Source organism: Kryptolebias marmoratus, linkage group LG4, assembly GCF_001649575.2.
Source record: "Kryptolebias marmoratus isolate JLee-2015 linkage group LG4, ASM164957v2, whole genome shotgun sequence".
In the NCBI taxonomy this organism is placed as follows: Eukaryota; Metazoa; Chordata; class Actinopteri; order Cyprinodontiformes; family Rivulidae; genus Kryptolebias; species Kryptolebias marmoratus.
This window is the reverse complement of record NC_051433.1, coordinates 9359167-9372083: the sequence shown is the minus strand read 5'-3', so window position 1 is coordinate 9372083 and position 12917 is coordinate 9359167. Positions and strand designations below refer to the sequence as shown.

Here is a 12917-nt window from a genome sequence, read left to right as displayed (position 1 = left end):
GAAACAGAGCAAAGAAATAGTCTAAGAACACAAAAGATGTGTGAAACCACAGGGGATGGGAGGAGACAGAGATTCAACAGCATGGATGCTGAGAGAAAATAGACTGAATGCCTTGCATTCTTCATAGGAGAAAAGAAGAGAGGAGGAGGATTGACACGAGGGAGGGAAGGTTGAAGGGCATGAGGTGCTATGACAGACCTAAGAAGAGGACGGGAAGAAGCTTTTTAGGGAACGGGGCAAGAAAAGTCTTTGTAAAAAGTTTTCACATGCCCCCTGTCTCTTCCTTGTCTGGCTCAGGATTCACATAATGCTCTGCAGCTGACAGCATCCTAAAAGCTGATTCTCTCTCCTGCCAAAATGATGCCATGTGTGTCAGTTCAATGAAAACCCTTTAGTGCCAAGATAAATATTTAAAGCTGATTTTCAAATGTGGTCCAATTTGAAGCATGTCTTACTTTTTTGGGTTTCTCAGGCTTTCATCTTTTTTTGTGTGTTTTCAAGCCAAAGGTCAGACAGAGCAGAGCATCTTAAGTCTGCTAAGATTTTGAAAAGTGACATAAAACAACCTTTTTTCATTAAGAAATCCTGATGACGTTTTTGTCTTTCTGCTGTTCAGAGCTTTGCTGCTCAGATGGCCGGTGGTTTTGACGAGAAGGCTGGCGGCGCTCAGATGGGTGTGATGCAAGGACCAATGGTGAGGAAGCCATGATAAGACCTGCTGTCCCTCCCATGTTCTTCTTTGAAAGTCAATGAATGAGTATGCAGTGATTATACACTTTGAGAAACAAGTGATGAAAGAGGCTCCTGAACTGAGGACCCAGCTTGAAGATCTGCAGAATGACAGCGTCTGCTTTGAACCTTCTTCTTTGCAATTTCAAAACTAAAGTGAAGGAACATAAATAAAATCCTGACCGAGGACCACGTGGTTATCACTTGTGAAAAAAAGGAGATGGAAACATCATTCATGAACTTCATACTGGATTTCATCAAGGATCAGAAGAAACAACGACCAAAAATGAGATTTTTTTCTAATTTCTTTGCCCACTGCCAAAGCAAAAGGCGAGCAATCATGTAATTGCTCATGTCTATGTTTTTTATGTGTGCGGGGGAATTTGTCTGTCTGATACCAAATAGTATTTAATGAAAACTAGATGAATTTTAATGAAACTCTCAGAAAGTAATAAGTGGATGAAAAACTGTAGATAATTACTTTTTGGAGTTAACCAAATTCAAGATGGTAACCACAGCCAATTTACTTTACCAAACACAAAATGACTATTATTTGATGTATTTTATAGATATTGAGCTAAAACTTGATCTGGTAGTAGCTGAGAGTCATTCCCAACACACACTGCAACTATTAATAAAATGCACAAGATTTTGCTGTATTGTGTGGGATCAAGCTTAATGTTGTTTTCAGTGTTTGACAAAAAAAAATAATGATGTTAGTTTTAAGCTCTGGCCTGGAAGGCGAACAGGGATTTGCATTCCTTAACCCCTTAGTCCCTAGGCCTATATCATCCCCCCGGTACAGGGGCTGCTAGTGATGTAGGCGTTAAAGGAACACTAGCTTTTTAAGCATTTCTTTCAGTAATGTCGATTGGGCAGGGTAAAGACTGGCGAAGTCCTGGTGGAAAATTAAAACCTCACCAGGAGTACAGATGGGTCATTTTATAAAGTGATGATTGATCATCATTAAAGCTGATGTTCATGAAAAGCTACTGCTGCCAGCAGTGAAGAAAGGAGCATTCTGGGAGCTACTCAAAGAGCCGCGGAGCAGCTGGGTGGTGATTCAGCCCAGCAGAGGTTTGAGACGCCTGGACGAGAGGGAGGAGATGACTGGAGACGGTCAGATCCCAGCTTTTAGAATCAGTCCTAATGACGGTCCCACCACACGTCTGTCTGAGAGCTCAACACTGTACTCGGCCCTTCTGAAGTCATCCCACGTTTACTTTGTCCGTCTGCTGGAGGGGAAGCAGCTGGACTCCACTGATGTTTTATCTCAAGTCAAACTTAGAGACCCCTCATCATTTCCTCCAACATATATTCAACACAAGCATAACAAACACTCAAATAGTGCTTTTATTGAAATGTTTGCATGCACAGACACATATTCAAACATTTTAAACACGGAGTCTCATTGATAAGCTGGTGGAAGCTTCCCACACCCACTGAAAGGTGACTTTCATTGGTTTCTGAGGACCACTGTACCCTCCTGTGACATTTTCTTTGGCTGCATTCCCTCATTTTTGATTGGGGATTTATGAAAACAAGACTAATGAAAGGGATATGTTTTCAACATGGAAAACAGCTGTCACAAGTAATCCAAATTCAGATTTTTTTTATAAATATATTTTGGAGAAACAACTTTGGATTTTCAAAAGCTGACAAAAACTTAATGCTTCTTTTTCTTTGAGTGTATTTGTTTTTTGTGTTGGAGAAGAAACTCACGTCTCACTCCCGCAGAACCTAATTTTTTCTTGTTAAGCGCTGAGGCATGAAGGTGAAGTAAAACTTATTTTGGCATGTGAGTCCAGCCAGAAGCTCTCGCTGAGCAGATTAAGTTTCAGTCTGAAGGCATCCAGTAGAAAAATGTAACCCACTTCTGAGTTGAAACCCAAAACTTTGCAAAACTTTTCTTTAAAAACAAACCTATTCTTATTTAAGGTTCTTTTGTCTTTTGTAAGATTTAACAAATCCCTCCTAGGAATACAGCAGTACAGCTGATGACCTTTGAACTGCAGAAAAATGTAGGCAAAAAAAGCTAAAAAAAAAAAAAAAGAAGAGGGGAGGGGTGTTTAAAATAGGTGACAGAAAGGATTGGATGATCGAAGATAAGTTTGAAATGCCACTGAGGAATTCCTAAAGATTTATGTTTTTGACAAGTAAAGCTGTTGAGTATTACAGTAGCTTAAAGGCAAAGCAGGTGAAGTGATTTATATCTTCTGACTGAAGTGGATTGAAATGTAGATTTTCCCACTTAAACGGATGAAATCTATCAAATGTAAAATCTTATTGTGTTCCCATGTAATTATGATGTTTACGTTTGTTTTGATGAAGGATGGAGTTATCTGTCTTTATCCTGATATTGTGTCTCTGGTTTCTCTTCTTTCCTTCAGGGCCCCATGGGACCCAGAGGACCACCTGGGCCCTCCGGATCACCTGTAAGTACCTTCTTTACTTCTAACACAACACGCGATCTGAGCTCAGCTGTAGGCGAGATCACCGACAGAATAAATCCAATAATTATCAGAGGCTTGTTGCAGTGCACATGTGCCACACTGTCTGCCCTCCCACTCCCCCTTTAGTGTTAATACGTATGATAAACCTTTATTTGACCGCTGACTTTGAACTCCAGGAAGGATTAGATCTCAGAGCCGCCACAGGTAAAAGTTTCCACTCGGCCCTCTCTCGGTGTCGTCTGCAGGCGGCACATAAAGGATACTTTCGTCTTCCAGCTGCAGCCTCCGAGGCGTTTTCCTGTGCCACGACCCAGACACAATGTTGGGCACCTGACAATTTACCTTTCGCGCTTCCTTACTGGGCTTACACCCTACACACAAACACACCCTGTCCTTTTCCCGCTTCAAGCTGTAACCGCCCTTTACACATGGCAATTTCCAGCCTTCCTGCAGCCTTCAAATTAAAGAACTGCATCTGATGTCCCCTGACCTGCCTTTGATCGATGATCCATTCGCACTAATACTTTCACATCGGATTCACAAAAATTGTAAATTCTATCAAAAACAATTTTTGACATACAACTGAGAAATGTTTAAATGTAGCAATGCATGGATTTATTTTCTGGACTGTGTATGTTCTCCAGGCATACTTTTTCCAATTCTACTTATTTAAAATTTCAATTAAGGGTCACATGAACCTTTTTATTTTCACATTTTTCTTTTTTGGTTTATTGTTTGGTCAAAGAAATGTGAAAAAGGGTGCAAAAGAGAAGCTGATACTATCTCAGAGAACAGGTTAACAAACGATATTCATTTTTTATTTATTTGAGGCAATCAAAAGAAATTAAGGAAAACTTTATTTCAGAACCTCAAAGCAGATAGGAATAGGAAAAATAATATTTCTGTTAACAAGTAATTCATTGATGAAATCATGGTTTCTGCAGTTTGTATCTCCTGTCTCAGTATGTATATCCGTTTTTTTGCTCAGCCAGGATATCTTTCTCTTCTCTCCACACTTTAGGGTCCACAAGGTTTCCAAGGCAGCCCAGGAGAGGCTGGAGAGCCCGGACAATCTGTAAGTATCCCACAATGTCCACCTCGTTTGGTGTTTTCTTGTTAGTTCTTGTAATAATCTGTTTGAGTTTTTCACCTCCCATTCAGGCTCCTATAAGCGTCTCTTTTTTTCTCTTATTGCTGATAAAAATACTTCAAAAGAAGACGTTCTGAATACCTAAGCAGACTATAAGTTACTCAGTATTTAATGTTTTCACACTTTTAACTTCCTGTGCCTACTCAGTTGTTACTTTTATAACATTCCCAATACGTTTTAGTTATTTCCTGACACTTCTTGTTTTGGTTTTATAATCTGTGACCCAAAACTGTCAACTAATGGTACAAAGGAGGGCACAGAACTGGACTAGTTTCCATTTTAAGATTTTTTTTTTCCAATGAAAAGATAATATTCTTTTTCCCTGTTAGTTTTTTTATATTCTACAGTGAGTTAGGTTTTTTTTTTTTTTTTTGGCCCAAGCCTTCATCTTCTCTTCAGAAGCTTCCCTTCCTTTCCTGTCCTCCCCGATCCCTCAGCAGGTAGACAGGATAAAGTCTCCCCACTGCTGTGATAATCCACTCATGTGGAGTTCAGAGAATCACACAGAGATGCTTTCTCTTTTAAAAAATGTGCCAGTGCATCATTAAGTGTGATTAAAATCAAATTTAGATCCAGAAAATAATTGGGAGAGTTGCAGCGTTGGCGATGCAAAGTCCAGAGAAAGATTTAGTTTAGTAAGAGACAATATTTCCCATCAGAAAATGATGCTTTATTACATTAAAAAAATCATAGACTATAAATAAGTAAGATTCTATTAAGATATTAACACAGTGTCACTCATGTTGTTGTTGTCATCCAACAAACTTTGGTATCTGGTGTTAGCTGACCGAACTAAGAAATAATAACAGAAAACACATAATTTCTGACTGGGCTGACAGCACTTATAAAGTAAGAAACTTAAAACAAAAAGATCTGTTTTTTGAGACAAATGTTGAAGTTGTTCCTGTCTAATCTAGTCTGTAAAGTCTTACATCCTATTTTGAGCTTATGAAGTTTTTTACTCAAAAAACATCTCACATTTTTGTGACTTTATAGTGATTTATGTGCTCGATTTCTACATTATCACAAATATTATGACATAGATGTTGACTGATGTAAATGTCTCTGATTAATGCAGCAGTGAACAGCACCAACAATAGATTTGCCAGCGAGTTTAACAGGTCAAACGATAAATGTTGTCATGAGTTCAACTGTCTTGTTTGGTTTGTCAGAGCTGATCGGAAAGGGAAAGGCAGCAGGACTTGACCATAAATTAAGATGAAACCTGTTAGTCGTCAGTGCCCTCTGTTGGTTATCAGAAGGAACTTTGACTCACCTTTGTTTTATTTTTATTTTTAACAGGGCCCCATGGGTCCCCGCGGCCCCCCAGGACCTCCTGGAAAATCTGGAGATGATGTAAGTGTGACTGTCACATTTATAAAAGTTAAAAATTTACATTTAATAGGTTTTTTTTTTTAATTCAAAATATTGAGTTTCGTTGTTGCAAATTATAGACTCTTTGCAACAACATTTGATGTAGGATCATTAATTTTTTAAAAATGGGGGGCGACAAAGACCAAAATAAGCCTTAACTATTTTTGTTTGTGACTCCTCTTAGTGAAATTCACAATCCTGTCATATTAATCACTATAGAAATATTTCCAAACTTTTTTCAAAATGCAGCAATTTTTGTATAAATGCAGAAAACTTTAATGTCAGAATATTGCAAAATAATTTTTCATTTTTTGTTAACTTTAATTTTTGTAACCTATAAATGCAGGTTTGCTTTATATCTATATATTTCCTCTTTTTACTTTTTTAGTTAAATTTATTTATTTATTTCATACACTAAAAAAAAAACTTAATGCAACCTAGATCAAATCTATAGGTATTTAAACATTTTACCTAAAGATGGGAATCATTGAAAAATACACATTTTATGCTATTTTGTCATTCTGACTACACACCTCATAAAGCAGATCTTCTGTAATATGAAATAAAAATGTAATACGCATCTTTGTCCACCAGATGGCAGCAAATAAGACTCTTTGCACACTTTTGTTGGGGCTTTTTCTTAACGTGTCCAGTTGGAGTGCCTGTCCTAAAATCAAGAACAGAATGTGTGAAGGCTTGCACAGAAAACAAACAAAAAAAAAATTAAAACATCTTTTTGCCTTTGTTTTAGGGCGAGCCTGGCAAACCAGGAAAAGGAGGTGAGCGTGGACCTCCTGGACCTCAGGTGAGCTACTTCAGTCTGCTGACTCTTTCTAACAAATCCTGATGGTACACAGTGTGTAATTTCTTAGAGGTACTTTGATTGAGAAATTGCTAACTTTTAAGCTAATAATTTTATTATGAAATAATTAAGAAAATCAAAACAAGTTTGTGATACCAAGAGTGAAATAGTTTGACAATAAACAAATAAATAATTGTTCTTTTCTTCCGCACTAGTGTCATAAATTACACAGTCAGTAGTTTTGCAATTCATTATAAAGAGTGAGAGTGAGCTTTAATCTATATCTTTAAAATCTGGGTAAGATTTGAAATTATGTTGTTCTTATTATTTATATGTAGCCAGTCTTTTAAATCAAAGCTCAAAGCAGTTTGTGAGTTTGTTTGATTCACATTCAAACACAAACTGGACTTTAATTCTCCAAAAAACATCTAAAGAAACGGATTTGTTTGGATGAATTTTTATCTTTCATTCATATCTTATTCAATCTACATCTTCATTACATACAGATAAGACAAACTTAAAAGAAAAGATTTTGTTATCTTTTTTCCTTTCTCTGTTTTATACTGATCTCCATCTTGTCCCCTCTTCTTGTCTCACAGGGAGCTCGTGGATTCCCAGGAACTCCTGGGCTGCCCGGCATCAAGGGACACAGAGTGAGTCTGTCAAAACGATTTCTGCTACAGATATGTGTGCACCATCGTCCTCAGATTTCTGATTGTTCTCTCATCTCCTTTTAGGGTTACTCAGGTCTTGATGGTGCAAAGGGAGAGACTGGTTCTGTTGGTTCTAAGGTAGGATGTTGGATCCTTTTTGGGCCTTTTAGTGTTGATTTATTGCCTCTGCCTCAAAATACGTCAGCAAAGGTCATGTGCTTTTTCCTTACTGTACATTTTGAAATGTGTCTAGATGTATATTACCCACCTGAAACTGAGAATGAGCTGACCAGAAAGAGCAGCTGTTGTTAAAACAATGAAAAGTGATCAGTTATTTTGGCATAATTAAGTTGCCTCGTCATGCTAAGAACTGAATTTTTCTTTTTGTTCAGGGCGAGGCTGGTGCTCCTGGAGAGAGCGGCGCACCTGGACCCATGGTGAGTATTTAATGATAATTGTACAGCAACAAAACAAACAGACAATGTTTATGCATAACGCAGAAGATAAATCAGCGGTAAAAGCGTCTTCTCTTCTCTCTTGCTTGCATGTAGGGACCTCGTGGTTTACCTGGTGAGAGAGGACGTCCTGGACCCTCTGGAGCTGCTGTAGGTGCAATCTTCCTTTAAAAATACCTTCTTTGGATGCATATTTAATACACGAAAGATGGTTTTGTTGCTTGAATTATGTCATAATTCACTGTTTGCTTTGATCAGGGAGCCCGTGGAAATGACGGCTTGTCTGGTCCTGCTGGTCCTCCTGTGAGTATCGTGTCATTTATCTGACTTTAAGTATAGAAGAATTGCAGCATTCTGTTTGAAATTCATCTCATTTTATGGCTAACTTCTCCACCTCTCCCCCTGCAGTATGATAGCAGAGTCTGAACCTTCTCACCTGAACATGTCCCGTGTTTTTATTTTCCTTCTCTGTAGGGTCCTGTTGGTCCAGCTGGAGCTCCAGGCTTCCCTGGCTCTCCTGGTGCAAAGGTAGGCCACAGGTTTACCTAAGTGGTGCCTCCACTTCCTTTACAAGTTTACTTCTTCTTTTCCAACAACACTGTGTGTCTCGTGTGTCAGTGGTTGCCCATTACTTCAGGGCTTCCAGGACTTGCCAACATTTAAAGGACTTCCAATGAATTATTTTTGTTTTTTCATCATCAGGAAAGTCTTGAATTTAAGAAGCTGAAGAAGAATTTCTTTATATAAATGAAAAAGTAAATCTTTTGGAAAATACCTTCATGGTTGGTTCAGGGAGGTTCAGGTTCAGGCTTTGGGAATAAAAGAAGAGATGCTTTGGTGAAACTGAAGAACATTGCTCTGCTTCCATGTGTGTAGAAATAAAATACAGAGACCAGTATTTTTTAGGTGTTCTTCATCTTTCAGTCCCCATGTGCTGTCTTCTTCTTCCTTGTGACTTATCCTTGCAGCTTGGTAACAGATTGAGCTCTGTTGATGGTTTGCTTTATTCTATGAGAGACTTTAATGTTTGGAAAATCCTTTAGGAATTGCAGATGGAGTATTTAATTTAAAAAAAAAACGGAAGAAATAGTCTGGGTAAAGTGTGTGTGTTTATGCATTTTATAGTAACAAATATGCTAAAGACCATGGTGTCTTTAGTTCTGCAGAAGAGTATTTGTTTCTGTGTGAAAATCTGCATGACTGCATATTTTAAAAAGCGTCCCCATAGGAAAACAAAAGCTCTTCTGCTGCTCCTTCAAGATTCTGCTCACTTGTCCTTTTTTCTTCGACCTGCTTTTGAGTGTTTCTTTATTACAGTTTAGTTTCTCCTGTCTTCTTCTTTAAGCCTTATGAGTACAGATTTACTCTGTAAAATGGACCCGGCTTCAGCACAGTAAAGGCTTGGCAACAACAAGGTTATCTGAACCTCGGCTGAATAAACTGGGCTCCTAAAATGAACACATCTATGAGGGAAAAGCTTGACTCAGCTCCAGCATTCACTGAACTGTATTTAGTAACAGTGAAAACTCTAAAATGCTTAAAATATTTCACCAATTTCAAAGCCGTCCAACTTTTATTCAGGTTCTCACGCTGGTTTCAGTGCCTAGATGCTGACAATAGATTCATCAAGGTGAAAAATTCCATCTTTGTGGCTATATCAGCATTTTTGCACATTGTCAAGAAACTCTATTGTTATTTATAAAAATCTATTTGTAATGTTAAGTTTGCAAAATCCTTTTACATTTCCTCAGCTGTTGCTGCAGCAGGAATTCCATTCAGCACCAGGAAGCTGCGTACCAGCAGTAAAACGTCTGGCTTGGGTCCCGATTGTGGCTTCTCAGAATAGTTCCTTTTGAATAGAGGCCCAAGTTCTTCTTCAGCTCTGACTCAAAACATCTGCTAAATGTTATGTAATTTGGTTTGAATAACATTCTTGAAAATGCACTGAAAGAAAGGGAAGTCAGTATTTTTCTTTCCACTTTAATTATATTAATTGTAAGTATTATAAAACAAAAACTATAAAACACTTTAGAACTTTTTCCTCTGGATAAATATAGTAATACAGCTTGCTTTCCAGAGTTCAGATATGGCGTCTACACTGTGTGTTTTTAAAATTTTATTTTAACTCTTCCTGACTTGCTAAGCAAAGTTAAATGTGATTGAACTAATTACTACTCGTCAATTTGCTTCATTTGTTCACTGCTGAGTTTCCCATGGGGGCTTTTCCTCTGACAGACAAGTTTTTTGGTTTTCTTGACGTTTTTGGAGTTCTCAGTTTGTTCCTGTATTATGTAGTATTTTAGATGAACTAGTTGTTTTTTCCTGCTTTTGAATTCTCCAACCAGTGACAGACAGAACATAAAGAAACAGACAAACCAATCATTTCATCTGTATTTACAGTACAGTCTTTGCTCCTTATATCAGGGTTGTTGACTTTTATAGGTGAAATGATGAGTTAATACCATACTTCTATTGTTGCTGTCTCACTCTTTTGGAAATTAGGCAAAAAATCCATATCAGTCGGCTCCACTTTTGTCAAAATGATAATTGTAACTGTGTATTATATCACAGATTTATAGCACCAGTTCGCTGTGTTTTGTATATGGTGGTATGGTTCTATTTTTGGGACCTTGTCAGAGAGAAAGAGTCCAACAGCAACACACTTCAGAACAGATAAAACAGAGCTGCAATAATGACAAAAATGACATTTATGAAGGTAAATTAAAAAGAGGGGAAATAGGGTTGAAGTGGGTTTCGCAGCTTGAAGGGGAAGCGATGGCGGAGCGCTTTGATTGAAGAACCCTGGTGAATGAGATTTATCAGGACTGGCACTGAGTGTGGCTGATGGACTGACATGTGGCCTGATGGCCTGACAGAACCACCGCTTACTTCATCAAGGACTTCCTGTCATGATCTGTGCACAGTTAAGCTCCTTATTTTTAATGCAAAGTTTTTCCATTTCTGCAGACATGTTTTATAGATTGTATTTTAAATAGATGAGAATGACAGAACATCTCTTGGTAATGAAGCAATTTTCTTGAATTCTTTATTTGTCAAATCTGAAACAAGGGGAAATTGTTGGATTTTTGATACATAAGCAGAAATTATTTAAGCTTGCTGTCAGGTTTTCATCAGCTTAAACTGACTTAAACACATAATACATATTTAAGCAACACCAGCCTTTCTTTTATATTTGTTTTAATTTTTTCCTTTTAGTATGTTCAGCAGATGCTGTATATAGGAGAACAAAGTTGCACACAGGTTAAAAAATACAGCCAAAGACATTCTGAGTTTCAGAGGCTTGTTGGATGTGCTGCAGAGTTATAGATTAATGTGTAAATAGAAGATGAATCAAATGTTGCTTGAAATGTTTCAATTTCATCATTGAATTGTGTATTTTATTAATGTGCCCTACTTATCCTGTCATCATCCCCTCCCTCCTGAGGGTCATTAGGGTTTTTGTCAGCCTTGTCCACACGAGAGATGCTTTGGTAACAAACATAAAGTAAAATGTTGTGAAGCTGTCAGGAGATTATAGATTCAAAACTGCATTACAGGAAAGTTGGCATCTGACAGCTCCTGTTTAGTATTGTTTTTTTTTTCCTCTCAAACCATCAACTGTATCTTCTCTGTCCAAAATATGAACATTACTGTCCTCAGAGTAGTGTCCTTTGTCCTCAAGCTGTAAGTGGACAGCTGAATTTTAGCCTTAAGAGTTGTTATAGGTTGTTTAGTTTCCCTCATCTTTTCTTTCTTTTTACTGACTTTGAAAGGTTTTTGTTTAGATTTTCATGAATTGAGCTGTGTGAACTGAATTAAAATTAATTGGACTCAAGTGGATTTGAAGTAACTGGTTTTCCTTTGTCCTGGTTGGGAAAGAATTTATGTTGTTTATTGACTTTTTATACATAAACGTAAGTGAAGTAAAATCATAATTTGATAGTATTGTAAAGTCAGTTTAATTATGTTTTGCTTATTTGTCTTGTAAGCAGCCTATGTTAATTTATACATAAAGGCAACATGTAATATTTTAATAAGACTTATTAAATTCCAGTTGTATTTTTTTGTATATTGGAAAAAAAAAATTGTGTATTTTAGGTAAAGCTCGTTGATTACTAATTATCCTCTTGGTTTAACTGGTTGTGTCCTGTTGTGGTTAGGGAGAAGCTGGACCTACTGGTGCTCGTGGACCAGAGGGAGCTCAGGGACCCCGTGGAGAGTCTGGTACCCCTGGATCACCCGGACCATCTGGCGCCTCTGTAAGTGATGCCAAAAGTACAATTTATTAAAGAAAAACATATGCATTTCCAACTGGATATGTTTTTCAGATAGGTTTTATTCATAGGTTTGGTTAACATCTGTAATTTTGTTATTTTGTCAAAAAAAACTGAAGTCAGCACTTTCTTTAATAAACACAAAAAACTGATGTTTATTAGTCCATATTTTCTAACAGTTCTGATTAGTCCAGTCCATATTAAATAAATACCAATCATAAGAATAATTTATTTATTCTATTTACTTGTTTCCTTTTTCATTATAGGGTAACCCTGGTACTGATGGTATCCCTGGAGCTAAAGGGTCTGCTGTAAGTTTTTGTTTGCTTGTTTGTCCAGATTTATTATATTTTGATTTTATACCAGTGATACATAGACTGTAAATGTGCAAAGATCATGTTAAGTTTTGCTTTACAATTTACAAAATAAGGCCTGCATATCATTTAGTTTGCTGTATCCACTCTCATATTTGATTCTTTGATAGTGAAGAAACTAACCTTTACATTGTTTTCTTCATTACATCTGCAGCTAATACCAGTTAATACTACCACTGTAAAAGACGGATCAGCTCTTAACTTGCAGAAAAATTATGAAGCAACTTATTGTTTAAGTTTACATCCAGGAAGCTGGATTGTTGTATAATCAGCCAGCTGACCTACTTCACATTTCTCACTCTGTAGGGAGCTCCAGGTATCGCCGGTGCTCCTGGCTTCCCTGGACCTCGTGGGCCTCCTGGGCCTCAAGGAGCCACTGGACCTCTTGGGCCAAAAGGAACAGCTGTGCGTACTCCATAACTCACTTAATAGTTGGTAATTTCAGATCAAGGTTTAAGCAACACTAGTGGAATTCATTGTTTTTCCTCCTTTCTTTCTGTTTCTGTGTTTAGGGAGATCTCGGTATTCCAGGGTTTAAAGGAGAGGCTGGGCCTAAAGGAGAAATTGTGAGTTTGTTATTTTTTACTTTTCTTCATTTAATTTGCTTACTTTCCTCTTTTTTTGTCTGATGGTTCATCTGTGTCACTATATTC

General features: G+C 37.4%; 1 protein-coding gene across 2 annotated transcripts in view; it reads left to right on the top strand.

The window, feature by feature from the left end:
• Positions 1–12917, top strand: part of col2a1b (collagen, type II, alpha 1b) — a 44245-nt gene that overhangs the window by 8209 nt on the left and 23119 nt on the right. For both annotated transcript variants that reach the window (XM_017408765.3, XM_017408763.3), the window contains 15 exons: positions 617–694; positions 3120–3164; positions 4204–4257; positions 5635–5688; positions 6458–6511; positions 7108–7161; positions 7246–7299; positions 7554–7598; positions 7713–7766; positions 7875–7919; positions 8091–8144; positions 11777–11875; positions 12157–12201; positions 12571–12669; positions 12777–12830. In XM_017408765.3, coding sequence (XP_017264254.1) covers positions 617–694; positions 3120–3164; positions 4204–4257; positions 5635–5688; positions 6458–6511; positions 7108–7161; positions 7246–7299; positions 7554–7598; positions 7713–7766; positions 7875–7919; positions 8091–8144; positions 11777–11875; positions 12157–12201; positions 12571–12669; positions 12777–12830 — 888 coding nt within the window. The remainder of the gene's footprint in view (positions 1–616; positions 695–3119; positions 3165–4203; positions 4258–5634; positions 5689–6457; positions 6512–7107; positions 7162–7245; positions 7300–7553; positions 7599–7712; positions 7767–7874; positions 7920–8090; positions 8145–11776; positions 11876–12156; positions 12202–12570; positions 12670–12776; positions 12831–12917) is intronic.